This window comes from Lemur catta, chromosome 4 (assembly GCF_020740605.2).
Source record: "Lemur catta isolate mLemCat1 chromosome 4, mLemCat1.pri, whole genome shotgun sequence".
In the NCBI taxonomy this organism is placed as follows: domain Eukaryota; kingdom Metazoa; phylum Chordata; class Mammalia; order Primates; family Lemuridae; genus Lemur; species Lemur catta.
The window spans coordinates 19,748,156-19,776,149 of record NC_059131.1 but is presented as its reverse complement, the minus strand read 5'-3'; the positions used below and the strand labels follow the sequence as shown (position 1 = coordinate 19,776,149).

At 46.7% G+C, this 27,994-nt stretch overlaps 2 protein-coding genes across 3 annotated transcripts; both read right to left on the bottom strand.

Moving 5' to 3' along the window:
• Positions 1-77: 77 nt before the first annotated feature.
• On the bottom strand, positions 78-17,216 carry TRIM54 (tripartite motif containing 54). 2 transcript variants are annotated; one of them, XM_045549264.1, is made up of 9 exons: positions 16,707-17,216; positions 4,996-5,168; positions 4,344-4,515; positions 2,110-2,205; positions 1,320-1,553; positions 1,037-1,059; positions 805-929; positions 548-640; positions 78-213 (listed from the first exon to the last, which is right to left on the bottom strand). In XM_045549264.1, exons 1-8 carry the CDS (start codon positions 16,872-16,874, stop codon positions 549-551), a joined length of 1,083 nt encoding a protein of 360 aa, XP_045405220.1. In that variant the 5' UTR covers positions 16,875-17,216; the 3' UTR covers positions 78-213; position 548. The 2 variants fall into 2 exon arrangements, with proteins under 2 accessions (XP_045405220.1, XP_045405221.1); XM_045549265.1 differs by having other exon boundaries at positions 1,037-1,056.
• Positions 17,217-19,346: 2,130 nt separating this feature from the next.
• Positions 19,347-20,818, bottom strand: DNAJC5G (DnaJ heat shock protein family (Hsp40) member C5 gamma). The gene is given in 5 exon segments (XM_045549263.1): positions 19,347-19,402; positions 19,863-20,007; positions 20,182-20,427; positions 20,429-20,444; positions 20,706-20,818. Coding segments are annotated over 5 exon segments (567 nt in total). The 3' UTR covers positions 19,347-19,355.
• Positions 20,819-27,994: the final 7,176 nt, after the last annotated feature.

The following is a 27,994-nucleotide window of genomic DNA, read 5'->3' as shown; positions in this document are numbered from 1 at the left end:
TCCAGGAAGGGGGATGGTGGCAGGGTCGCCACCCAAGCGGAAGCTGTGTAAGTGGGCAGCGAAAGGAGATGCGGGTCTGAGACGCAGGAGTCCTTTATTGAGCCCTCCCCCGGGGCGGGACGCCAAGCCGGGTGGTTGCGGTGGTCTCCGCAGATCCTCCACCACCCTAGCGCCAGGGCCGGGCTGCTCGACGGTGGTCGGGTCAGTGCAGGCCTGCGCCCGGGAAAGAAGGCTCAGTGGGCGGGTGCTCCAAAGGCACAAGGCAGCCCCGAACCCCCTCTCCCTCCCTTTCCGCAGCCACGTGGGTTTCTCCTCTACTGGCCGACCCAACCTGGTCTCCTCAAACGCCAGAGGAAAGGCTGGTGGAAACGCAAGTGTCCTTTTACGCGACCTAGGGGGCGCTCCTTTGTGGCGCCGAGGCTTGGGGGGCACTTAAAAGGAGTAGGGGCTCCCCGCGACCTCTGGTGCCGCGGGGGAGGCAATCGCCGGAGAGAGGGACCGCGTGTGCCAGCCAGGCCCCGCCCCAAGCACCTCGGGCCACTCTCACCTTACGGCCCATCCGGCCGCTCTTCCTCCGGCCCTGCGCTGCCCTCGTCGCGGTCCAACGCCACCTCCTCATCCTCTTCCTCCCCGGAAGCGCCTGGGCCGAAGGAAGGCCACGTAAGGTGGAGTCCTTGCCCTTCCGTTCACCAGGCCGCCTCACCCCAACCCTGAGGGTCTGAGCGCCCAGTCCCAGCGGCCCGCCGCCCTCCCTTCCTCCTTCCCGCCCTCCCTTCCTCTTTCCCTCCCTCCTGCGCCCCTCACCGGGCTGGAAGTCGATGGTCCTCAGCATTTCGGCCACATGCTCCACGCTCACGGTGAACTGGTCCATGCTCTCATAGCCTGGCTCCGGCCGTCCTGCCAGCTCCACCTTCGACATTGCCCCGACCCTGCAGTGGCCACAGCGGCTAGGCTGGCAACGCCCAGACCCTCAAGCCCCTCCCCAGCAGTGGGGCTGCGCGCCCCCTTCCTCTCCCTTCCCACTCTGCCTACTCACTTATTGATCAGCTCCTTGGCCTGCTGCAGGGGAGAAAAGGAGGGTGAGAGTAAGCACTGGGCCAACCCCGGCAAGGTCCCATTTCTGATTCTCACCACCGTCCTGCGGGGTAGGCGCGGGGATGCACAGCCCAATCGTTAAGGAGAAAACGAACTCAGAGGGGGTGACTTGCCCAAGGTGGTGGGGGCAGGTAGGTGCAAGAGACAAAACTAGAACCTAGGTTTCCAGGTGCCAAGGCCCTGAATCCAGGTGTGCAGAGCGGCCACCCTCCCCCAGGGCCCACCTGGAGGTAGAGCGCCATCTGCGGCTCCTCCATGGACTGGATGGCGGACTCCACCAGCTTAGAGGAGGCCTCCAGGTGGTCTCCGTACTGACGGATGAGGCTGCGGACGCGCTGCAGCTTCTCCTCCTGCTCCCGGGCCAGCGCTTGCAGCAGCTCGCCCTTCCGCTCCTCCAGCACGGCGCACAGGGTCTCGAACCTCTGGTTTAACAACTGCTTCTGCCTCCGGCTGTTGTCCTGAAAGGCCCGGAGCAAGGATGAGAGAAGGCACTGGCTGAGGCCCCAGAAAGTGCGAGGTACATGTCGGGCTCTTCACTTAATGGAACTCACAGAGAGCCAAGAAGGAAAATGACCAGTCCATGGTTATACCGTGAGTTAGCGACAGAGCCAGAATCCAGCCCCGATCTTTTCCATAATAAGAACACGGTATTTTAATGTAGCTTCACTGAGTGCTGTCTATATCCCTCGCCCTGGTTTTCACTTGCATTATTTCATTTAATTCTCAGAAAGACCTCATGAAGTAACCATTATATTATTATCATCACTATTTTATGTAGTTAAAAAGAAACAAAACCAGAGAGAAGTTAAGTAACTGGACCAAAGTCACAGAGCTAGTAAGCAGCAAAGCAGGGATTCAAACCAAGCAACCTGGCCAAGCACATCCCACCACTCCCAGGAGCCCAAAAACTTTCTGAACAGTTTGGCCAGAGGTCAGAGAGGAGTAGTCATCTTGGGAGCCTGGGTCTGCAGCCTACCCAGTCTCTGTTTCCCCTCCCTCCCAGCCCAGGCTCACCTCGATGGTCTGGCACACCTCCTCCATCTGCGTGATCACTGCTTGCACACGGTCATTGCCTGCCACTAGCATCGCGATGCCATCGCTGAGCTCACTCTGCCACACACACAGGTCAGTGCTTAGAGCTGGAGCACCTGGCCTGGAGCTGCACCCCTCAACCCAGCCAAGGCTGCCTAAGAGAGGACTTCCCCCTACATCCCCCACCAGGGTATCTTCAGAGATCTAGAGGGCTTGGAATGATCCAAAAAGTATGGAAGCATGTTTTATGGATTTTGGAAGGAGATGGAGAGAAGAAACCCTCCACCACCAAATGGGGAAGGAAGAGACATTCTCCAAACATCCCCTAAATGCCAGGCACTGGACTAGATGCATTATTTGTAGATTCATGTCTTCTATCAATTCTGAAACATTCTTAGTGATTACCCATTCTCATAATATTGCCTCTTCTCCATTCTCTTTATGCTCTCATTCTGGGAATCTGATTAGACTTATGTTAGACTTTCTCATCTCCCAGTGCTGCATTATGGTTTTTTTTTTTCCAGTTCACTCATTCTCTCTTCAGAGAAATCTGTCATTTAATTCATCCATTAAATGTTTCTTAAAATGTTTTTCTTTTTTGGATTTTAGAGACAGCATACCATTGAATATTTTATTTCAACAATTATACTTTCATTTCTAAAAGCTCTATTTGGTTCTTTGTCAAATCTGCATGGTGGTTTTTGATGTTCTATAATTGCTTGTATTTTTCTTTCCATCTTTTTTTAGAGACAGGGTCTCATTCTGTTGCCCAGGCTGGAGTGCAGCGGCATGATCATAGCTCACTGCAACTTCAAACTCTGGGGTTCAAGGGATCCTCCTGGCTCAGTCTTCCAAGCAGCTGGGACTACAGACCTGCACCACCACACCCAGCTAGTTTTTAATTTTTTTGTAGAGACAGGGTCACAGTATGCTGCCCAGGCTGGTCTCAAACTCCTTGCCTTAAGTGATCCTCCTGCCTCAGCCTCCCAAACTGCTAGAGTTACAGGTGTGAGCCATCATACCTGGCCTCCATCTTTTTTGAAAGCATTCAATTTATTGTGACTTTCTATTCTTTAATTCCAATATCTGAATTCCTTGTAATTTTTGCTTCTGCTGCCTTCACTCATGGAGTGCATTTCTTTGTGTATCTTCAATTTTGAGCTAACATTTTGTTGATCTTAATCTAAGTATAAACCTGAGGGCTTAAATTGAAGATAGATTCCTTCAGGCAGAATTTGCATTTTCTTCTGTCAAAGCCAGGTGGCGCAACTGACTGCTTTAGTTCTTGGGATTCCAGTTTAACCTGGGGTCTTGGGAGTCTTCCGTGCAGGACCCCTACTTTGTAGGGGTTTGGAGGCATACCCTGGTCTTTCTAGCTCAGGGACAGTGTCAGCATCGGTCTTCTGGGAAATGCTGCCTTCTGTGTGTTTGCCACGCATGGTTCTGTTTTCAGCTCATTCTCCCCTCCTCACCCCACCCCATGCCCACGTGGAGATACCTTTTACTTCCTACGTGCTAGCCAATATCATTTTAAAATTCTGTTTTATGCAGAATCTAGTTGTGTGATAGTGAGAGGACCTTGAGAATATCTCGTCCACCATACTGAAGTCTCTGCTTTCATCCATCATCTAATTTTATCCTTTTGACAACTCTTAGAAGTAGGTATTTTCATCTCCACTTTACATGTGAGGAAAATGAGGGCCAGAGAGGTCAAAAAACGTACCCAAGGTCACTCACTGAGTCAAGCAAAGAGCTGGGACTTTAGCCCTGATCCGCCTGACTTTAAAACCAAGTGGAGGCTGGGCACGGTGGTTCACACTTGTAATCCTAGCTCTCTGGGAGGCCAAGGTGGGCGGATCGTTTGAGCTCAGGAGTTCGAGACCAGCCTGAGCAAGAGCGAGACCCCCGTCTCTACTGAAAAATAGAAAATTAGCTGGACAACTAAAGATATATATATATTTATATATAAAATTAGCCAGGCATGGTGGCACATGCCTGTAGTCCCAGCTACTTGTGAGGCTGAGGCAGTAGGATTGCTTGAGCCCAAGAGTTTGAGGTTGCTGTGAGCTAGGCTGATGCTACGGCACTCCTCTAGCCCGGGCAACAGAGTGAGACTCTGTCTAAAAAAAACAAAAAATCAAGTGGAGTAAGAGGCTGCCATGAGACCCTGTCCTAAACCCCACTCCCCCATGCCTGCTCCCTCCCCTGCTTGATACCTTCTGGCGTTTGTAAATGGTGGGCAGTGGGGCCACCTCGCAGTCCTTGTGGGCACCAAAGACCTTGCAGAGAGAGCAGGTGGGCACTTCACAGCTCAGGCAGTAGATATTGATCTTCTCATCCTCATGCTCCTCACACATGAGATGCTGCTCAGCCTTGGAATGCAGTGGCCTGGAGGGCAGTGGGAGGGGCAGGGTGGGCCAGGGGTGGGGGGCAGGTGGGCCCCACGAATTCCTTGTCTTCAGCCTGCACTAACCACCACCACCTTCTCTGCCCCTGCAGCAATGCTGTGGCTGAGCAGGTGAGTGCTTCCGTGAGAGGTGGAGGAGGCCTGGATCCAAGAATGGTCTGTATTCCAGGGGGCAGGGTAGTCTCACAGGACAGGAAGTCACGAGGGTTGGCAAGTATCTTGCTGGTGGACTGACAGCTTCTCCCCAGGAGGAAGGGGTTAAGGCAAAGTACTGGCCAGGGAATCCGACTGTGCTCTCTGGGTGACCTGGGGTAATTCCCTCCCCTCTCTGGTCCAGTCCTCTCAGCTCTAAACTAAAGAGGCAGGTTATTGTTTCAGTCCCTCCCTCCTGGCCCTGATGGGTTCCTTGGCTGTGTCCCAGGCACTAACCCTTAAAGAGGCAAGAGGCCCTGACAGCTCACCTGGATGACTCTTGCTTGTAAATGTCGATAATGTTCTCCACTAGCAGATTTCGCTGCAGGCCGTAGACACCGTGTCGGTCCAGGACAACCTCATGCCTGCAAGACGGGCAGCGGAAACGGCCTCCTGAAGACACAGTGGTGGAGCCCCGGGATTGCCACAGAGGGTTTGAGGCCTGTGGGGACAGGTGGCATGAGAGAACTGACACAGTGAGGCATAAGGGAGTGGGGAAAGACAGGGGAAAGGTCTTGGGGGCTCAGGTGTAGGAAAATGGTGGAAGGGGAGATATTTGCTCTTTTCTATGGCTGAGTCCTCCTCTCAGAGTGGCTCAGGCTGGGTGGCCATGGAGATCTTGCTTCCCACCTTTGCGTCATTACTTAGCCCACCTCCTTGAGTGTCCCCTGCATCCAGAGCTTAGGCCAAGGCCTAGTCAGGATGGCCCAGCCTGGAGCTGTGGGGAGACACTGGCCTTGGCAGAAAGGCAGAGCAGGAAATGGACTCTGAGTGGTGCACCAAATGTCCTCCAGTCTGGGGCCCTCCTGGGGCAGAGGTGCAAGCAGAGACAAGTGCTGAACAATGGGGTTGACAAGCCATAACTAGCTGAGTAATTTGGGGAAATTGCTCCAGGGATTGGGAGTCGGGAGTCCTGGAACCATGTTGCTTCTGATGCTTTTTTTACTATGTGAATTTGGGCAAGCATTCAACCTCTGCAAAACTAAGGCCTAAATTGGATTATTCATTTTAGATCAAATAGTGAGTGTGCCAGGCACTAATTGCTAGGCTCTGGGTTAAAGATATGAACAAAATGCATCCCTACTGTAAGGACAAGCAAACAGACAACTGCATCTAGTGGGATGCATGTTGTGATAGTGGTAAGCTCAGAAGGAAGCTTATCGGAGATGCCCATCATTTCCTCCTACTTATCCATCTTTCTTGGAGAACCTGCACCATCCCATCCTAGAAGGGAGAGCCTGCCATGCCCCTGGCCACAGATGATTGGCTCAGAGCTGAGCATGTGATCACCTGACCAAAGCAGAACCAATCAAATGTTCTCTCCCACGAACTTGGAATTGAGACAAAGGGGCTGAGCTGGCTACACGATGTGCTGTTTAGGAACTGAAAAGACCTGTGGAGTTGGGCTAAGAGCTGGCATCCCTCGCGGCCACTCTGGAAAGTGTGAGGGGTCAGAAACTATGAACGAGAAGGCTGGTTTACAGAGAAGAAAAAAGAATCAATTTGTGGGGAGAAGGAGAGATGAAAGCCTGGCAGGGACTGCTTGTTGTTCCCCAATGTTCACCCCTTCCTCTTCAATGATAGAGGCTATGAGTTTTAGCAAGATGCATGGTATAAAGATCATAAATTCAAGACTTTCTTCCAGCTGAGCGTGGCCAGGTGACTGTGTTCTGGAATATAAACAGAAATGTTTTATGCAACTTCTAGGAAGTATCTTTAATGGGAGGGGTATGCCCTACTCTCTTTTCTCCCTCCTGCTGGCTGGAATGAAGATGGGTGGCTCAAACTGAAGCAGCCATCTTAAGCCATGACACGGTAGCCACATGTTGAGAGTGGCATAAAAAGGAGCAGGTCTCTGGTGAAGCAGTCCTGGACTGCCTACCCGTACTTTCGTTTGAGAGAAAAGCAAACTTTTACCTTCTTCAAGCTACTGCCATTTTGGGGTTTCTGCCACTTACAGCAGGACCTAATGCTAACCGGCTGGAAGACCATGCACTCCTAGAGAGTCACGGAGAGGAGACAGCAGTCACCTATGACTTGGCAGGTTTATTTTTATTTTCTTCTTCTTTTTTTTTTTACTCAAAGTGAAACAGGAAAGTAATCTTGGTATGTTTAGATGTATTTGCTACAATTGGGTTCCATGACATTCTCCAAATCCTTATGCTGTACACCAACCAGAAGACAGGTGTGAAAGGACCCTTATATGTGCACAGCAACACAGAGGGCATTATGCACAGAGGGCATCCAAGCCAAGAGTCTTGTTTGATCCTTCAGTAGCAAGGGATGTAGGCGAGGCAGGAAACGTGGCCCCACTGTTTAAGTGGGGCAGCTTATCTTGGGGAGAGTAACTAACATGTGCCAGAAATAGCACATTTTTCTTGGGATTTCTTGAGAATCATAAGAAGTTAACACTTTAGCACATCATAAACATGGAACAGATTAGTTTGAGATAATCCAAAGCTGTGTTTGCACATGTGTCCTTCTCAGTAGCTAGAACTGTGTGAACATTATTGAGTTTAGTTTAGGGAATGTGTTAAAGTATATAATCACCTAGATTTTGTTTGCTTAATACAATTACTTTTCAATATTTAAAATCCAAGTGAGTAAGAAGGTGTTGGGAGAACTCTAAGCCTGCCAGTTCCTGGAGGGATCTCATGCATCTTGACTTGCTGGTGGCAAGCACCCAGAGGTGCTCAATGAATGTTTGGGAAGATGGGGGACCTATACCCAAAGCAAAGACAGACTCTTAGGAAGCTTCTCTCCCTGACCTCCATCCCTCACTGACCCCTTCCTCTTCCTGAGGCACAAATGCAGGGGTATTCAGTATTTAACGTTCAATAAATGTTTTGAGGGCCTATTATGTGTCAAACATTGTGTCATGGGCTTTCCCGACATTACTGAATTTAATCCTCAAGAGCTTCTTGTAAAGATGGTGAAGATGAACATTTACCCCTAACTTAGACTACAAGAAATATAATGAGAATGGCTAACATCTACTGAGCACTTACTTTATACCAAGATTTACTCTAAGTCTTGTATTTGCATTAACTCATGAAATCCTCATGTCAACCCTCTGAAATAGGCACTACTATTAGCCTTATATCAAAGATGAGGAAGCTGTGGCCCAGAGAAGTTATTAAATTACACATGGTCATCAGCTAATAGGTGGCAGAGCTGGTATTTGAACTCGGGCACTCTAACTGCAGAGCCTGTCCTGACACTCATTACGCTACATTGTCAGATACAGTAAAATTTAGGCCAACTGAAGGGTGACGCCCAGAGCTAACACTCATCTCTCTGAGTCTCAGGCAGAGACGGATTTTTTTTTTTTTTTTTAAGTAAAAGGGTCACGAAGGACCAAATATCAACCCTTCACAGAGAAAAGAAACTACAGTCTGAAAGTCAACTATGCAACTGCGGACTGAAGTTATTTAAGCAAAGATAAACAAAAGACCCATCAAAATCAAAACCCTGTGTGCCGTGGAGCACACTATGGGGGCCCTGGTTTCAGCCAGAATGACCTGCTTGTCTGTGAAAAGGAGAGTAAAGAGCTCTAATCTCCCGGGAGACCTCCTCCCACAGATCTGCGCATGTCTCTGTGGTACATAATTCACTGGATTCAGTGTGAACAATATTCCGAGACAACATAACCAAATTGAGACACTCAACTACTCACTAATTCAGGTCATACCCCTCTATTCACCAAAGAAGCCAAAGGACTAAACAGAGATTACAAACCGATCACAACATCCAGCCAGCCAGTTTGAATTTCAGAGAACAGTGAAGCAAAGCCAAGGTAAACACAGCGGGTTGAGTCAAGAATTCACCTTCAGCCCCAGATAAAACGGCCCCTATGAAAGAGGAGTGAGAAGTAGATGGGATCCAACAAGAGATGCAACCCAAGATAAAACAAGAAAAGGAGAAAGAAAGCATGACAAGCAGGGGAAAGATAAACAATACCCTTTGGAAGAAAAAATGCTCCAAGAATCGATACAGTTTCAATCAAACATTTGTTTAAAAAATAAAGAAAACAGTCTCTTTGATTAAAGAAGAGATATAAGTGTGATCGAAGCTAGAGAAGAAAAGAACTGGCAGAATTAAGGAAAGAAATCAAGTAAAATATATTATCAACACAGAAAAAAAATCCACATTTAACACAGAATGGATGACACTGATAAAAGTCACACAGATTGTAGTAGAGATTAACAGAGATGAAAGTAATCAGGACTACAGCCTACAAATGGATCAACCTTTATGCTAAACAAAATAAGCCAGATGCAAAAGGACAAATGGTACATAATTCCTCTTATATGAGATACCTGAAATAGTCAAATTCATAGAGACAGAAAGTAAAATGCTGCTTGCCAGGGGTGAGAGGGAGGGGGATAACGAGAAATTACAGTCTAATGGGTATGGACTTTCACTTTGGGATGATGAAAAAGTTCTGAAGATGGATTGTGGTAATGTTTGCACAACATCAATGCTCTTAATGCCACCGAACTGTACATTTAAAAATAGGTATGATAGGAAATTTCATGTTATGTGCATTTACCACAATTTTTAAAAAAGAAAAAAATGGGAAAAAGTAATCAGGACTTGTTGGGCTATCTCAGCCAACCGTCCCACAGTCAGGCCTGACTTCAGGGCTGGCCAGAGGTGGGCTGGGGAGGCACACCTCTCCCCCACTGCCCCACCTGCCAAAGAAATTTCTTTAGCAGCTCATCCCATGGGTTAATCACTGCCTTGCTCCCGGAGCCCCGAGGGCTAAGAGGTATCAGTACTCAGGCAGTCCAACCCTAAGTCCTTTAACAGTCCCTCTCTTGGGAGAGGAACCAGGGGCAGGGGGCGGGGAGGGGCTGTGCCTCTGCCGTCCTCACCATCTGGCTCAGGCACCACAGTCCAGTATTTTCATGTGGCCTTTCATCTCCTGGTGCCAGAGTCCCCTCTCACTTCCAAAGCCCAATCTCTCCTGCCACATCCTACCTCTGGCCTGGCTGGCTTTCCGGTAACCACCAGAGCAGCCCTTCTTTTCTGAGGTTGCTTCAACGTTTGCCCCCTCCTACCTCCCAGCGCCACCTCCATTGCTAGTCTCTGGCCAATACGTATATACCCGTGCCCTTTGGTACTAGGATGAAATTGAACTAGTAATAAAATAGTAAAGTTTATCTTTTGGACTTTCCAGGGCCTTATGTGTTTCCCAAAATATAGTATACATACTGATGACAACCATGAAGATTTTCAGCAGTATGAGGATGAACATTCAAGACTTTCACGTGTTAATTCTAATGCACATTAGTAACAGGACAGCCCATAAAACTGGTGATTTTCCATGGGTTTTATTGTTTAGAATGAGGATAAATATATAAGCTTCAAAAGGAAGTCTTTTAAAATAGAACTATTATAGTACAGGTGGTATACAGCTATGACAAAAATCGGGAAGGTGATATGAGAATGAAATTTGGGAAATTTGTGCTAACCATTTCCTGAATCACTCCTCTTATGCAACAAGTCTTATCCGACTTGTGTTCCAAACCTTTTGCAATGTTGGGTGGCTCAAGAAAGTCATCTGTACTGGCTCTGTGGATAAAATTGTTACCTCTTCTGGGTAACATCTATTTTAACAGAGGGCATTTAATGCAGCACAATATAGGGGGAGTAGCACAAAACCACAGTAGTTTTAGTAGCATCTGTGACTTTGTCACCGTAGCTGTTTTCATATCACATTACAGTTGCTGCTGAAATTTCAAAAAATAATGTACGATTATCATTACTTCTAAATTACAGCAGTTATCAGGCCTACTGCTAGACCTCATTCTTTGTTTAATGTGTTAATCAAGAAGCACATGTATTACTCTATCAAATGTGCTTTAAGTATTTTGGTGATCTCATTCCAGTGTTTCCCAAGCTTGTTTTCATTTTGGCCCCCTCCAGGAGCCTTTTTAGACATTTTCCCCCTAGTAGCTCCCCCTCCCCCCATTACATGTTAATACCATAGATACACTGTATATCTGCTTGTGTACTGTATGCATATCTATGCTTTATACATAGAAGAGTAAGATTCTTTTGCCCCCTTCAAGAATGAATATTTTTCCCTTAGGAGTGATAGCATCCTCAGTGAGAATGAATGCTATATTTTAATACAAATGACTTCCTGTATAATCGTTATGTATTATATTTTATGCATTTAAAAATATTGTTCTGGACTTGGTGTGGTGGCTCACACCTGTAATCCTAGCACTTTGGGAGGCCAAAGAGGGAGGATTGCTTGAGGACAGAAGTTCAAGACCAGCCTGGGCAACATAGCAAGACTCTATCTCTACAAAAAATTTTTTAAAAATTAGCCTGGTGTGGTGGCATGCACCTGTAGTCCCAGCTGCTGAGGAGGACAAGGCAGGAAGATCACTTGAGCCCAGGAGATTGAGACCAGTCTGAGCAACATAGCAAGACTCCTGTCTCCACATAGAAAAATTTTTAAAAATTAGCCAGGCATGGTGGCACATGCCTGTAGTCCCAGCTACTTAGGAGGCTGAGGCAGGAGGATCACTTGAGCCCAGGAGTTGGAGGTTACAGTGAGCTACGACCACACCACTGCACTCTTGCCTGGGTGACAGAGCAAGACCCTATCTCTAAAAAGAATAAATAAAATAAAAAATTTAAAAATTAAAAATAAAAATATTGTTCTTAGAAGAGATCCATAGGTTTCACGGACTGACAAATAGGTCCATGGGGAAAAAAAAAAAATTACTCTCTGCCCTGACTTCAAGTCCCTAATTTTTTTCATCACAAGTAGGAACTTTACACTCTAAGAGGTAGATGGCAAGCTCCTTAACACATCTTCATAGCTGTAGGTCTCTACATTGGGCTAAAGATCTCTCAGCCGACTAATATCCAGTTAGCAAAATCTTATTTTCTGCTTCTGTTTATCTTTCTATTTCAAGAATAAGAAATAGTTGATTGGTGCTATTATACACATAAATGTCTTATAGGGAGCCAGCCGCAAGAAGTAAAATTTCATGTGCCGATGATGTGATGTGTAGAGGAAATTCCCTCACTCTAGGAAACAGAGCACCTAGATTTATGTCCCTACTCTGTCACTTTGTTTGTGTGACTACACCCTGTTTCCTGTGTTCTCCCCTGTAAAATGGAGATAACATCCATTCTATCTAGCTTGAATGGAATCGTGTTTGTGAAGATACTGTATAAAGCACTGCACAAACACAAAGGATCGCTACTAACCCTAATCCAGACCTTAAAAATACATTATCACACAGAACCAAAGTGCATGAAGTAACTGTTCTTTCTTCACTGTGAAGGATAAGATGGAATGGCACAAACAGATGGAATTTAATTCTAGGCTCTGTTCAAGGCTTTTGTGCGGCATGCATGCCATGAGCTGTCTACCTTTTAGGCTGTGTGGCACCTTCCATTTCCTTTGTAATGTTCCATAGCATCTAATAGAAATGTTCCATCTATAAAGATGCCCTGTAAATGCAGCTACTCTTGCAAATCCATACTTATCTCAGAACGTTTTCCCTCTTCCCTGGCTACCCAGGGAGATGCTAATTTGGGACCCAGGCCCAGGATGCAAGGAGGCTTGTTGGAGGCCCCAACCTGATAGTCTGTCTGGTCCATGAGGAGTGATGGATCAGGCAGGTTCTGGGAGCCAGACCTTTGAAAGACACTGGAGCAACCACGGAAAAATGGTGAGCAGAAGGCCAGACATTTGGAGAAAAGTTGAAGAGTCACAGAAAAATCAGCTGAGCTGTGGAAGTACGAGGGATTTTGAGTGGATGGTCAGCTACGGCAGACAGAACCCAGGGAAGAGCCTAACACATGGGGTTGATAAACTAGTCCCTACAGCTTGAAAGGAGGATTGATAAGCAGAAGAGTGGGCCAAGTTTGGAAACTGGTAACAGAATGGAAAACCCTTAAAAAATGGAAATCCATAAAAATATTTCTTGAATCTGTGAAACCAGATTGTTAGAATTACAAGGGATGTTAAAGACTGGTTTAAAACACTGTCTCCATCTATAGATGTGGAAACAGGCTCAGAGAGGTGAAACAGCCTGATTTACATCACATGGCAAATTACTGAAGAGGCTGGTGTGAGAACCCGGGAGTGCTCAGTCTCAGTCTAGGTTTTTGTTCTCACTAAACCAAGATACTTTCCTACAGAAGATCCCTAACCCTGCTACAAGTTTAATGCAATTTACAAAATTTCGGTGAACCAATTTCTCAAAAAGGAGACCTGCCCACAGTTGGGCTGGAGAGGTCCTGGTGCCCTCGGCAGCAGGTGGAAGTGGTCAAGGAGGGAAGCAGGGCAGGCGTTCCACCAGCAGGCCTGTACCCGATGACGCTTGATCCCAACGTTAACCAATAAATGGAATTCAGATGGAGTGAAACGGGTCATCTCTTTCCCAGACCGCCCCTTTGTTAGCGAAGGAGGCCCCTTTCCTGACACCCGCCCCGCTTCCCGCCCCCAGTCAGTTCCTTTCTAGACAGACATCCTCCAGAAAAGCTGTTCCTGAACAACCTTCTTACAAGGCCTTCTGGTCATCTGTTAAATTACAACAGGTTGCAGCTCATAAACAAGTGCCCACTGTGAAGTGGAGGCAGGTTTAAAAATAAACCGAAGGCTTGCATTCAAGTAGCTTAGGAGTGAACAGAATTTACAAATACAGAAACACATGGGAAGATGTTTGTGTCAAAGTCCCACACCAACAGCTTTCCTCTAGTCAAAATTCTTGGTAGCTGAGTGGGAGCAAGTGTGGGGAAAAAGAGAGAAATTAGAGGGGGTTAATGTGATGTCTTGGTGTTCCATTCTGTTTCAGCTCAGAGAGAAAGAGGTGTTACAGCTCTAAAGAGAACTAGTTAAATTATGATGGCCACTATGTAAAAATATGTTCAGGGAGAAAGACTTTAAAATAATACACAAAAATGAAAATAATTGTGTTGGGGAGGTAGGATTATGGACGAGTTCCTCCCAAGCCCTTAATACTGTTCAACATTTCCAATTAAAATGTTTTAACTTTTCAAATTTTGCTGCCTGGTTGTCTATAAAATCACAGTTCCCAAAACTCTTGTCTTTTGTCCATCACAGCACTTTTTAAGACAGCAAAACACCATCTAAATGTTTTAGGGGACAGATTGGATAGGATGTGGTCCAGTCATAACAATGAAACACTATACAGCTATTTAAAAAGGAAGACAGGCAAGGTGCAGTGGCTCACGCCTGTAATCTTAGCACTTTGGGAGGCTGAGGCAGGAGGATCACTTGAGGCCAGGAGTTTGAGACCAGACTTAGCAACTTAGTGAGAACCCTCTCTACAAAAAATATAAAAATTAGCCAGGCATGGTGATACATGCCTGTAGTGCAGTACTTGAGAGACTGAGGCAGGAGGACTGCTTGACCCCAGGAGTTTGAGGTTGCTGTGAGCTATCATGACACCACTAGATTCTAGCCTGGGCAACAGAGCAAGACCCTGACTCAAAAAAAATTAAAATTAAAAAAAAAATAAAAAGGAAGACATAGATCTGAATGTGTGGATATAAAACAAGCACTGAGAGAGTAAGTCAACAAAGGTAGGTATACTAGGACAATAAGCCTAGTTTAAGTACGTATATCCATGCAAACATACCTATTCACGGAAACTTTCTGGAAGTATTGCCAAGAAAGTTGGTAATGGTTACCTCTATCTGGCGAAGGAAACTGAGGGTCTGAGGTGAATTTCATGATAGAAACTCCTACACTGTTTGAAAACAATATGTATATAATTAAAGATTCTAAATATGATATACTGGTGTTACTTTTATAGTGTTAACTTTCTAGGCAAGGTTCTAAGGGTATTCTTCCTAAGGGGTTTGAAGACAGAGGGACCAAAAGTCCTATTCTTGTCCCCATACTTAGAAAACAGACAATCTGATTATGCCTAGAGTTGTCAAAATGTGGAGGCAATGTGTGAAAAAACTAAATATGCTCATCTTTCAGAGGGAGATCTACTGAGATATATTGAGATGTAGATCTCTACATGCAGCTGAAGAACTGGGCCAGCCTCCCACCAGGCCTCCCAAATTAAGCAACAAGGAATGAGCTGTTCACTCTTCTCTCTTTGGAGGCCTAGGGGTGCTCTGCACTTTAAAAGATACCCATCTCTCCAGATCCACAGAACCATCCCAAAGCCTTGGGAATCATGCATCTCCCAAATATTCTTATAGGGTTTGCCCCAAACCATTCCCAGGTCTCTCTAGGCCCAGGTCAGTATTCTAGAACTTTCTGGAACCAAAACATTGTGATTGGATACAGAGGGCTGACTTGAACAAGGAGATAACTTAAATGTCTTCTGGCCTTTGTGTATGGAGCCCATTCCTTGGTCCCTCTGCCAGATGATACCACGTGGCTTGCACTTTGACATTCTGACCACTTTTCTACAGGATACATTACCTTAGCTTTCAACGTTTCTCTTTGCTTTCTCATATTTCAGGTCCTAATGAGAGGATGTTTCACTATAAATTCGTAAGAAAAGATGGCAAAAATCGTTCTGCCATTCCCTCCTGGGTGTCTCAGCCTGAAAGATGTTTAGAGAGTTACCTGGACCAAGGGAAAAGCCAAGACGGTGGGCAAGGCGTCACCTCTCATACAAGACTTGCCGCCCAGGATCAACAGGCACAGCACTCAGTCCAGGCCCCAGAGGCGGAAATCTTCTGGCTGAGATACACGGGGCCAAATAACGGTAGGTTTGGATACTTAGAAGGTGATGGGAAGGGGCCACGATGGGAAGATGGCAGGAGAGACAACAGGGTGCTGGACACATGGTGAGGACAACAGACAGCAGATAGACACGGGGCGGCTCACAGGGCACTGCATGGGATGGCCCGACTTAGCCAGCCCATTCTTTTCCCTAAACATGCTGCCCCAGAGAACTTAAAAAGAAGAGAAGTATTTTCTTGGTTAGGTTAAAAATCATTTGTGTTCAACACATTTCCTCCTAATTTCTGATTCAGATGAAGAATGCTAGTTCATGTTGACCCTTATCACCGACATGCATACTAAGCCAGCCGGCTCTGGTCTGTTCAGGGTTTTCACTTCATGTGCAAGGTCTCTTCTGCATGTGTGCCTTTGCCTCTCATTCTCCCTGATCTCTGTGCCATCTGACAGCCTACTAGAACCTCCACCAGGAGCACAGGGCAAGAGAAAAAACCATTTATAAACGATTATGGTGTATGCTGCTTTTATTTTTGAAACCAGTGGCTAAACTGTTATCTGTGAATTTGATTAGCTATGCTCTGCCCCGTGACCACAGATAAACCAAAACTGGCTGCACTTCTGGGAAGAAAAATTTCTTCTCTGCCTTTTTCCCTGCTTGTCAAATGACCTCAATACCTTTTAACCAGTAGGCCTCTTTACTGAATAGCCTGGGAAGGACACAGGTATGAACTGAAGTTGGGAAGAATTCCCGGTCTCCTGCCTACTATGTCTAACTCAGCCCCCTAAAGTAGATGCACTGAGCTTTGCCTTAAGTATAAATAGTTCCACTGTCATTATGGAGCTTTTTCACAGGCTCACAGCATTGTTTTTTTTTTTTTTTAATGTTTCATTATCTCATTGATCTTTTCTCCAGATTTTCCACAATGTTCCCAAAGTCTGAAACTCTGAACTGGAATGCAGAGTCTAGCACAGGCTCTTATGAAGCTGGGTATAGGATCCCCTCCCTCCCAGTTTCTACTGGGTCTCTTTCCTCGGTGGGTCCCAGCACTCCAACTGCTGTCTGTGCACAGGCTGTACCTGCCAGCCTGCAGAGCAGCTGCTGACTCATGCCTGCTTTGGGATCTGCTAGGACCCCCGCTCTTCCACTCTTCAGCCACAACAGCCACAACCCACCTCACAGAGCCCTCTGCCCATCACCTTCTGGGTTCTCAGCTCTGACCTGATCAGACTCCCACAAGTCTGTGTTGCTTTACCTGCCCTGTCCCCGGAGCCCACCTGGAAGACGTCGTTGGCACACTTGCGGCACAAGTTGTGTTGGCAGGGTAGGATCACCACTGGTTTGGAGAACATCTCCAGGCAGATGGGGCAGATGAGCTGCTTCTCCAGGTTGTCCATGCTGTGCGCATCCCCTAGCAGCGGCTTGAAACCCACTGTGAAGTTCATCCCCTCAGTGATCGTACCTACCCTGGACTGGGCCCTGCTCCTGGCCTTCTCTCACTGCCTCTGGACCCTTCCTCGTTTACTTTAGACGGTCTGTGGATTCTGATGTTCCCTCCGTTGCTCACTCTTGAAATAACTCTGCTATCTCTCCTGTTCCTTCCTCTAACAACTCGTCTCCTCCTCAGATAGCTGTCTCCAGACACTTTTCTGTCTCTCCCTATTCTTTGCTCTGTACCCTGGCCAGGCACTGGTGGCTTTATCTATCCCTCCCTCCCTGTAAAATTCTCCTTTTGTTTTCCAAATGACTCTCTCTAGTTCACTCTGTGGGCAGCACTGTTTGTCCCTTACTCCCCAGAGAGGAGATTAATTTTACTGTGGGGGTGGGGAGACAAGGGGCATCTGTGTGACATTCCAACTCCCAATTTAGCTCGTGTAAGGCGAGCCACAGCTGTCACCCAGTGAGTGACCCTGACTCACTCAGGAATGGGTGACTCCCTTGAGCAAGAGCAGGGGTGAGCGCCACTGCTCAGAGTGAAAGGGGGGCCAGCAACGGTGCTGGTCTCTCACTGGCCCTCACCTGGAAGGCTTCTGCGAACCCCTGATCCCTGCTCTGGCTGGGCCCTTCTTCCAGGACAGTGACACAGAATCTAAGATGGCCTGTGTGAGAGGCACCATACATGGTTTAGGATGGGTGGAAACATCTTGCTAGACCTGCAGTCACTGACAGTTTCCTCCTCCACAGGCTTAGCTAGTGGCCTTGGCCCTCCTCTTTAAGACCGTGTGATTCAGAACAGCCGCACCAGAGACTAGGGAGAGAGCCTCTTGTCCAACACTTCTGGCTCACTTTTGTTCTTGCTCAGCCTTTTCTTGTATCACCCTAGAAAAAGAAGCTCAAGAGGCTAGAAGTGGCTGTTGTGCCAGGGCCTGGAAGTACCTAGGAGCATGGCCCTGAGAAAGTGTGGGATTCTAGTCCATGAACACATCACTGGAGCTGCTCCAATGATTTCAAATTTGTTGGGAAACTGAGAGAAGCTGAGCTGGGTGGAAAGGACCTGAGTGCCAGGGACCTATTTTGGGCACCCAGGGAAATTTTAGAGCACTGACAAAGTCATAATCACAAGGCTCTGGGGCTCCCAAGTCCAGTTGTCCTGGACTCCAACTATCCAAACCAGGCCTGTCCCAACTGTGAGCACTGGTTTTCTTTTTCTCCTATAAGCCTTTTTTTCTACCTCAGGCACAATTTGTCTTTTTTGGGCCCAATGTATGCACTGGCAGTAGACAAAAGCTCTTTTATTTACTGACATTCTTTAGTCCTTCTCCCAGTCCACAGAGAGAAGTTTGAGGAGTTACTAGGCTCTGACCTTGGGTGGATGGGAAATAAATGCAGAGAGGATACCAAACAGGCAGCATGAAGAGGCGAGAATGGGGAAAGAGTCTGCAAGTGCAATCTTTTCCTTATCACATTCCATGCCCCTGTTTTAAGAACAAGGTATATGGTGATCAGCCTGCATATGATGTGATAAAAAGGATGGAGGGTGGCAGACACTGATGTGTGAACTTCAGTCAACCCACAGGACCAAGGCTCATTCATGTTGTGCTATAGCTGAAGTCCAAGGAAAATCCAAAGATGGGACTACCTCTAAGGCTCCAGTACACTCAGACTTTTCCTGAGTTGACTCATGGTGGAATGAGGATGGCAATGCCAAGGGCCATGGGTACAGAAGAAGGTGAGACTGGCCCCAGAAAGGTATATTTGGCTTAGGAACGAGCTGATGCCAGGGGTTGCCAGTATACAATGTTGCAACAAAGGAGAGTTAACTGGTGCGGCAACTCCATGGACCCACAGACAGAATCCACCCTGTCCAGTTATCAGGATCCTGGCAGAGATATCACAAGGGGCTCAGGGGCTCTGCCAGCTGACATTGGCTCAAATAACAAGGCAGGCACAGGACAAAGAATCTCAGGAAAAGTCTGCCACCACTGGCTGAGATCTCATAAGGGTAAGGATGGGAGGGCTGCTCTCTGACATTAAAACTGGGACAAGGACTAAAAACAAGAGTAGCCAGGTGGCTCCATACAGCCAGGGTCAGTGGTACCACCATGGGCAGAGATGATGTCCTTACTGGGACAGATGTCATCAATGCTTCTGAAGTTGGGATTCTTAAAAGAAGAGGGGTTAAATCAGGGTCAATGTCAGGACAGGGCTACTTGCTTCTCTCTTCAATGTGTCCGGTGGACTGGGCAGCAGAAGGCACCCTCACTGGGTCAGCACCTAGTGGCAGAAGAAGGTAGTACCTTGTTAACCAGGAACGATAACCTAGGATTTAAAGCAAACCCCCGATATGTAAGAATATAAACACTTGTAGTCCATATTATAAAGATATAAACTTTGCACCAATGACTCATGTGAAGTTACTTATATGCTTTTCTTATCTGTTAATTATTGCTGCCTTTCAGTTTACCTACCTCACTCTTCTTCATCTCTTAATCATCTTCGTCATATTCGTTGTTTCTAAAGTGACTTTTGGCTCCTGTGATGGAATTATATACATGATTACATACATAAAGAGTAAGTTTAGTTTACTGATGAGAAACTCATTACTCTGCTGTTACGCATTAGCATCACTAGGTGGCACTGGTGTGAAGTTCAGTCAACCTACAATTTTAAAGTTGAACTATTTGGGGTGAGAATAATCTCAGACACTTCATCTTCCTTTTAGATGCAAAAAACTGCATCCTCAAACCTGTCTTCAACTACTGCCTTTTCTAGGCATACTCTCCCACCCCATTCCTTCGCTTAGCAAGAGAGGCCAACACCACATTGTCAGTTTGTGGCATAAGGCTCACAGAAACATATCGATCCCCTTCTCTTTCTTCACTCTGCCCCAATACCAGACTTGAAACTGCCATTTTCACAGGACTTTCTCACTCCCAACCATTCCTCTCATTCCTAATCCAGATCTTACCTCAGTCCCTGCCTATGGTTCTCACCTGGCCTTGGAGGCTCTCTCTGGACGTTCTGTTCGTATCTTCTCCTAGTAACCTCCTCAGGAGGTGGTTTAAGTGTTCCACAGCAAAAACAGCAGCAACAACAGCAACAGCAGCAAGTGAGAAGTACACACAGGATGATAAGTGTCTAAAAGGTGGGAGACAATGGCCTCAGTCTGGCAGTTTTTCATTATTACCATTTGAGCTCCCCCTCCTTCAATCCTCCCAGCGCCCAGAAAATGAGAGGACAGAAGCATTTGTCCTAGAAGAGGAGGGTCACCCCTCTTTCCTTATTCTTAAGGGACTAGGAAGAATTGTGTACCTTGAACCAACAACTATTCATAGTAAAATAGTATCTGACGCCTTCTTCGCCATAGTGATCATACAGATATATTCCCAATGAGCCATGCTGGTCGTAGATTTTCCGCTTCTTAGGGTCACTCAGTATGGCATGGGCTGTGTTGATCTCCTTGAATATTTCTGCTGCTTGAGGGTTCCCTGGATTCTTGTCTGGATGATACTTCAAGGCCAGTGACCTACCCAGGCAATATCCAAAAGGTGGGTGGGGAGGCGGATGGTGAATGGCTGGGAAGGGAGGGTTAGGATGAATAACAGGGACAGGTATCTGGATAGTGCAGAAAGAATGCATGAGATGTGGTACAAAGGATGGCGGCAAGGAGCCAAGGTCTAAATTCCTTCCCGTGCCACAGTTAAGAGGGTGATGGCCCCATTTGGCCCCAAAGTGGAAGGCTTCCTGGGATTTAAAAATGGGTCAGGGAGCAAAGTAGAAAGAAAAAGGTTTAAAAGGGAAAACTCCAGGGTTTAACAAAGGGCTGAGGTCTGAACCTGTATGCCCTTTTGACGTCTTCAGGTGATGCACCCTTCTTGAGTTCCAGCACTGCATAGAGGCTCCTCCCACTTTTGGACAGCCGCCGGGCTGCTTCCTCCACTTGAGACATGCTCTGAGCAGGAGGAGAAAAAGCATTTGTGAGAACTTCCACAGGTGAGGGCATGGAGCAGTGAACTTCCAGTAAAAGGAAACTCGTTACTTTCAGGGGCTAGGCAGGTAAAAGACGATGAAAGAATAAGACAACAGCGAGTGTGACTAGTGACCAGCAGGAGAGTGCAGGTGACCAGAAAGGAATTCAAATTCAAATTTTAAAGAGGAAACATCTTCCCCTCACATTTCCCAGCATCCTCCAGCTACACAGACCTCAAAACACCCCACATCCTAGAGAGGCATAACCAAAGAGAGGTCAAAGTCATGGGAAGAGTTTGATTTTGTCCAGAGCTCCTTTTATCTTAAGTAAACAGCCCTGGGCCTCTCCAAGCTCACTGGTGGGTTTGCAAGACTAGGGCAGCCCCAGCCCCTGAACAGGTGGGTCAGGAAAGATCCACAATTACCAACGGAGAAACCAAACTGCATGCTGCATAGGAGAAGTTGGGTGTCTGGAAGCCAGGCCTGAGGGGGGTGCTTGCAGCCAGGTCAGGGACTTGCTTCTTCCCCCCAGCCTTCCGCTCTCAAACCATCCTACCTCTGCCCCTCAGAGACAGGCCAGTGGGGAGAACACAAAAGGATGACTCAGGGGCTGAAAAAGGAAGCAGAAAGGGGAGACTAGTGGGGCGGCCCAAAGAAGGAAGAGAGAGCCGGACAGAGGCCTGGGGGGCCTACCGCCAGGGAGAACCCAGTCAAGGCCCCTCTGGCCCTGTGCCGACTCCCTAGCTGGGCCTGCTCCTTTACCTAGGAGTCGCTCTCTTGAGCCACATAGGCCTCACACACCCTTCATCCTCCCGGGCGTGAAACTTCACACCGGCCAAGTCCAGCAGCCGACTGGGCTTGCGCACTGCAGCGACACTCTGGGTCGTTTTTGGCGCCCACAGAAAAGCTGGGTGGGCAGGCTACATTGGGCCTGGGACTTATTTCGCGCACAGGAAGCCTGAGCGCAGGGATCCGGGTGGGCGGCTGAGCGTTGCTTCCGGCGCTTGGGGTCACCAGCTGCATCTGCGCAGAGTACCACCCGACCTGATGGCCGTCAGGACTCACCAACTCACTTAAAGAAAGGCAGTGGGCTTGCCGACCGTGGCAGACGAGAGGTATGGCTGCTACAAGCCCTTCACAAGAGGTGTATTATCTTCCCAGTCTTCTTCAGAATTTAGGGGTCTCCCTCTTTTCCTTCCACCTGGAAACTCCTCCCCAACATTCAAGACCCACCTCCAATGTCAATGTTCCTGAGACTCCTTCCTTTTCTCTCCCAGTTATTCCCATCTTGTCTGTCAAAGCATTTCTCCTATTATATTGTAATGATTTGTTTACACATCCCTTTAAAATGGTATCATGAGCTTTTCCAAAAGTCACTACTGTGCTTCATTCAGAAACTTTGTTTAAATACCATTCCATCATGAGAGTGTACGATAATTTAATTATGTGATCCAGGTTGGATATTTAAGTTGTTTTAAACTATTTGATGGTATAATAACCTTATAATGAAAATTCTTATCAGAAATCCTTGAACAAATCTTTAATTTTTTCCTAAAGATGGATGCCTGGAAATGGAATTATTGGGTCAAAGTGAATTTTTTTAATACCTTGATCACTGTTGCTAACTTTCTTCCTGGAAATGTACCAAAAGTACTAGTTTGCATCCCCACCTGCGGTGCATGGGAGCATCTTTCTCCACCTGGCCTCACTTCCTGTGATCTCCTACAGGAGGCAGTGTTTACATCACTTATAATTTACCACTTTGTGGTGTTGGTTTTCTCCATAGAGGGGCATTGAAAGGCTCCTCCTATAACATGTAACTGAAAAAGCTTTATTATTTTGACACTACCTGTCTGTTAACCCTCTTGTGGCTTTTATCATTCGCTTCCCTTTATTACAATTATTTGTACAAATTTACCTCCCCTTCTAGGTTGTTTTTTTTGAGACAGAGTCTCGCTCTGTTCCCTGGGGTAGAGGGCCCGTGGCGTCAGCCTAGCTCACAGCAACCTCAAACTCCTGGGCTTAGGCAATCCTCCTGCCTCAGCCTCCCGAGCAGCTGGGACTACAGGCACGCACCACCACGCCTGGCTAGTTTTCCTATTTTTAGTAGAGACGGGGTTTCTCTCTTGCTCAGGCTGGTCTGGAACTCCTGACCTCAAGCGATCCTCCCACCTCTGCCTCCCAGAGTGCTAGGATTACAGGCATGAGCCACAGCACCCGGCCAAAGCTGAAAATCTTTTTGGTGGTTTCTATTATGCCAAATTTCTTGAATCTCCAACCTTTCATCACCATCATGGAATGACAGAACTAGCAGAACAAGCCAGCTCAGTTCTTCACTAGCGCTGGGAAGAGAGAGAAGCATTAGAAATACACTTACAACGAATTCCTTACCTCAGTCGACAAGGTCCTGCCCCTGCCTCTCACTCCAGAGCCCTTGTCTGCTTGCTCTGAGCTCTGCCCCACTGCTTTCCTGCCAATTCTTGAAGACACTATGTTCACTCCCACCTCAAGGGCCTTACACCATTTTGTTCCCTCTGCCTGGAGGGCTCCTCCCCTAGGCTGTTTGTGCGGCTGACTTCTCATCCTTCAAGGATTTCAGCTTTGTGCCTCCTCAGAGAGGCCTTCTGAGCTGGGTTCTACTTCTCTCTTCCTACCTCTTAATACCCTCACCATGGTTTGTGAATATATATTTATTTGCGAATTGATTTGTTTAAGGGCTGCCTTCCCCAGTTGACAGTGAGCTCCCATGAGGGCAGGGACCTTGGTTGGTTGTTCACCACTGTATCTCTAGCACCTAGAACCATGCTCAGCTCACAGTAAGGGAATTAATAATTTGTTGAATGAGCTACAGCTGAGGGAGCCCTCTGCTGATCCAATGTAAGTCTGAAGGTTGGACCATAGCAAGAATTCCCCAGGACAGAAGCACTTAGCTGGGGAATTGGTCAGGATTACAGTGCCCATCTTCCTTCATATGGCCCTAGACAAGAAGAAACAAGGATGGAGAAAGAAGGGGAGAGGGGAGATGATAACGTGATTCTGTATTCCTCCAGTTCCTAACACAGTTCCTGGGATATTGTAGGTGTTCGAGAGTGTTGGTTGATTGAATGGATGAGCAGACATTTGTGTAGCTTTTCAGAGGCACTTTTACCTAATTATCTCCTTGGGTCCTCACAACAACCCTGAGGGGTGGTATCATCACATCCCTGCTTCACAGAATGAAAAAGGGCTAATTCAGTTCTGAGAGGAGTTAGTAAACATCTTTCACATCTTGCCAGAGGCTCCAGAATGTTTTTGCTTCTTATCATTGCCCTCTGACATTCTAATTAATCACAGTTCATGGCTCTTGAAATAGCCATTATCTTTAAGTCTTGGGAGGCTCTGCTCTGAGTGAAATGACACTGCAGCCAGCAAACCGCAGAGATGGGAATCTAGCAGGCATGTTGGCCAGGCATCCTTTGTCAGAGGCTCTCCATGTTGCCTTCACCTAGACAGTGATTCTGTTTTCTATGCCTAGGGTCTCTTTTTTTTTTTTTTTGTTTTGTTTTGTTTTCTTGAGACAGGGTCTTGTTTTGTTGCCTGGGCTAGAATGCAGTGGCATCAGTGTAGCTCACTGCAGCTTCAAACTCCTGGCTCAGAGGAACCTCCTGCCTCAGCCTCCTGAGTAGCTGGGACTGCAGGCATGCACCACCACGCCTGGCTAATTTTTCTGTTTTTTTGTAGAGATGGGGTCTCACTCTTGCTTAGGCTTCTAGGGTCTCTTCTAACACCCAGCACAGTACTAGGAAGAACACACAAGCCAGGAGTCAGAAGCCATAGATAGTAACTGGCTTTGGCTCTAACAAGCTGTGTGACCTTGGATAAGTCATTTAATCTCACAGTCTCTTTTTCCTCACTATAGAAAACCTGTGCCATTTCACAGAGTTGATGTCAAGACTTGAATGTAAAAAACAAAAATAACTATACCAAAGAATGATTACAGACTAAAACCTTTTCTTGAACCATTTGCCCTCCCACCATACTTTGAGTCAGTGATCTTACAGTTTACTACCCGCCCAGAGCCATTTGGTCTTTCCTGGAGAAAACCAAGAAGCATCCCTTATTTACCCACAAACAACTAAAGTTTAGTAATATAGCTGGAATACACACACATACAGACAGCAGACACTGGCATATTTATACTCAAAATACCACACTCTAGAACATATGCAGTGAGAGAGAGCAATCATAATTTGTCACACTCAACCACCAGGTTTGTTCTAGAATTATACAGTCTTTGAGCTGGAAGGGACCTCAGAGATTTAACTCTAATCCAATGCCTTCATTTTATTAATATAACTGAAGAAAGTGCAGTCCAGAGAGAAAGATTGACCTGCTCGAGGTTACCCAGTGATGTCCGCAACCTGAGTCTTCTGACTCCAAGTTCAGTGTCTACACCGTGACTGTGCCTTATACATGCCAGCTCCCTTTCCACTTTAAAATCTGGATTTGGAGGCAGCCCAAAGCTGTGGGGGATCTTCATGTCCTCTCATGGGTGAAGTCTGGTGATGTCTTGCTCTCCCTTCCCTCAGTAGAAGGCATGTACACTACATGTGACCCAAAGTACTGCCAGCCCAGTTTTGTTTGCCTGTCCTCCCCAGGCCAGACATCTGGGGTGGGAGGTAGGGGGCTTTCAGCTAGACAGGCTGCTTCATGTCCCTGTCCTCTCTGACCTGCAACCCCAGACTCTGCAGACCTAACGCCAGGCTAACAGCACACCTGCCTCAGCTGTGAAATGAAGGTAATAGTGTCTACCTCTTACAATTGTTGTGAGGATTAAATATTTAATTTGAACTGTGCCTGGCACATGATAAGTGCTTTATTATTCTTACTATTATTGTAATAATTCTATCCTGTCTCCTCCCAATTTTATAAGGAGAGAAGTTGCTTTTCATTTTTTCTCTGGGAAGAGGAGAAAACACAGGGTTTTTCCTGTAAGATTTGCAAATTGTCATTGGTGTCTTTCCATCCTTCTACATCCTTCTCCCAGCCTCTTAGAACCCTCTTAGAACCCCATTTCTTGTTCCCCTACCCAGAGCCCTCACACTGCCCTCTGGCTATCCAAAACACCCCCCTCGGTCCTCCCCAAGCAGCCTAAACTCCAAATTACCACTCTCATTTCCTCTCCTTTCAACATTTCTAATAAAACTGTTGCCTCCATAGAATGACCTCATCTCTAACGGTTAGGTAGAAAGCAATCTGGTTACAACACTGTAATTTAGATTATAGTAAGAGAGACAATACCTTACATCCTCTTAATTAATTCTCACTAATGCAAAAGGAGTAACTGGTAGCATTTCAGGCAGAGTAACTAATTGAAGTGAAAAATATCAGGCTACGCTTTGGGAAGAGACTTTGGTCCTTAAATCACTTCGCTCCTTTCTGTTCAACCCCACCAATTGCAGGTCTTCTGATTTCCTGGGCTCTGCGGGCTTCTGGTTCTCCTCCTGCATCTCTGTTAAGGTTCCTGTCCCCTTGCTGGCTCTCTTCCTTCTCTTGCCTCCTGACTGTGGATGTTCTCTGTGGCTTGGTCTTTAGCTTCCGCTTATGTTCTCTCTTCTCTTCATCCAAGACCCAGTCTATACCCATGATTCTGCTGTTAGGGGAGGCTTTGATGTCATCCATGTGCCAGTGTCCCATTGCCTCAAAACTACACTCTAAAATCTGAACTCCATATCTTTCCCCCAGACTGGTTGTTCCTTTTGGCTTCGCCATTTCTGTTACTGTTATGACTATTTTCAAGATAATGAAGTTCAAAACCCAAGCATCACTGGGATGTAGATTTATTATTTTCCCCAAATTCAGGTTAAAAATCTCATTAATTTTTTTTCAAAATCATTTGTTCTTTCCTGTGTTCCTTCTTTTCAGCTCCCACAGCCTTGAAGTACCCCAGTTAAAAGCTTGCCATATCCCACTGGCTGTTGTCCTAGCCTCCTGCCTGTTCTCCCTGCTGCCAGTCTCATCCTGCATACTGCCACCAGATCAATGCTCTTAAAGCAATGCTTCCATCATTATCGCTGCTTTACTCATAGCCTACAGGATGCAAAACAACCTTTTAAATCCTGCAATGAATTCTACAACTTTATACCAACCCCCTCCAAACTCATTGTTTACTATTGTCCTAAAGTGAACCTTCCACAGCAATCAAATTGGTCTCCCCCCCTTAAATATCCCTATTCTTTCTCACCTCTGTACAGGTGCTCTCACACCATTTCCCCCCATGAGCTGTCCTCTTCCTTAATCAGTTTGCTTACTCAACAAATATCTATCAAGCACTGCTATATGTCTAGTACTTTAGATACAACAATAAGCAGTCAAATTCTTTTTCTGACCTCGTAGATTATAGCCTAATGTGGGAGACAGACATTCATCAAAACCTTCAACAAATATTTATTGGGTGCTATCATGTGCCCAACACTGTTCTAGGTGCTGGGGGTACAGCAGCACACAAAACAGACACAAAGTTCTGCCATCATGTAGCTTGCCTTTTGGTGGGAGGGGATAGACAGTGAACAAAGTAAATAAAATATATAGTATGTTACAGGGTCATGATGACTATGGAGAAAAATAAAGCAAGGAATGGAGAAAGAGAATGTGGGGGTAGGTTGCACTTTTTAAAAGGACAAGCAGAGAGGGCCTGAGATGGTGTTATTTGAGTCAAGACTTGAAGTATGTGAGGACGTTGTGAGACATCTGGCAGAGTGCATTATTGGTAGCGAGGTGAGCAAATGCAAAGGCCCTGGGGCAGGAACATGCCTGGTATGTTGCAGGACTCACACAAAGGCCAGGGTGGCTGGGGAGTGAGGTGGGAGGAGTATGAAGTGAGTTCATAGGAAGCTAAATTGTGTAGGACCTTGCAGACCATTAGAAGGGCTTTGGCTGGTACTCTGAGTAAGATGAGGAGTGACAAAATCTGACCTGTGTTGCTTAGCTACTGGGTTAAGAACAGACTATAAGGCAATAAGGGTGGAAACAGGGAGCCCACCTAGGAGGCCACTACAATAATTGAGAAGGCTGATGATGGTGGTTTGGACAAGGGTGACAGCAGGATTTAATGACAGCTTATATGTGGGGTGAAAATAGAGGAGTCAAGGATGACCCTAAGGTTTCTGGCCTGAGC

Excerpts from the sequence above, each read along its gene's own strand:
- TRIM54 (XM_045549264.1), bottom strand. The coding sequence starts at position 16,874 with ATGAACTTCACAGTGGGTTTCAAGCCGCTGCTAGGGGATGCGCACAGC. Across the intron at positions 5,169-16,706 it reads GTGCCAACGACGTCTTCCAG|GCCTCAAACCCTCTGTGGCA; the intron begins GTGGGCTCCGGG and ends CTGTCCCCACAG. Across the intron at positions 641-804 it reads GACCATCGACTTCCAGCCCG|GCGCTTCCGGGGAGGAAGAG; the intron begins GTGAGGGGCGCA and ends CCTTCGGCCCAG.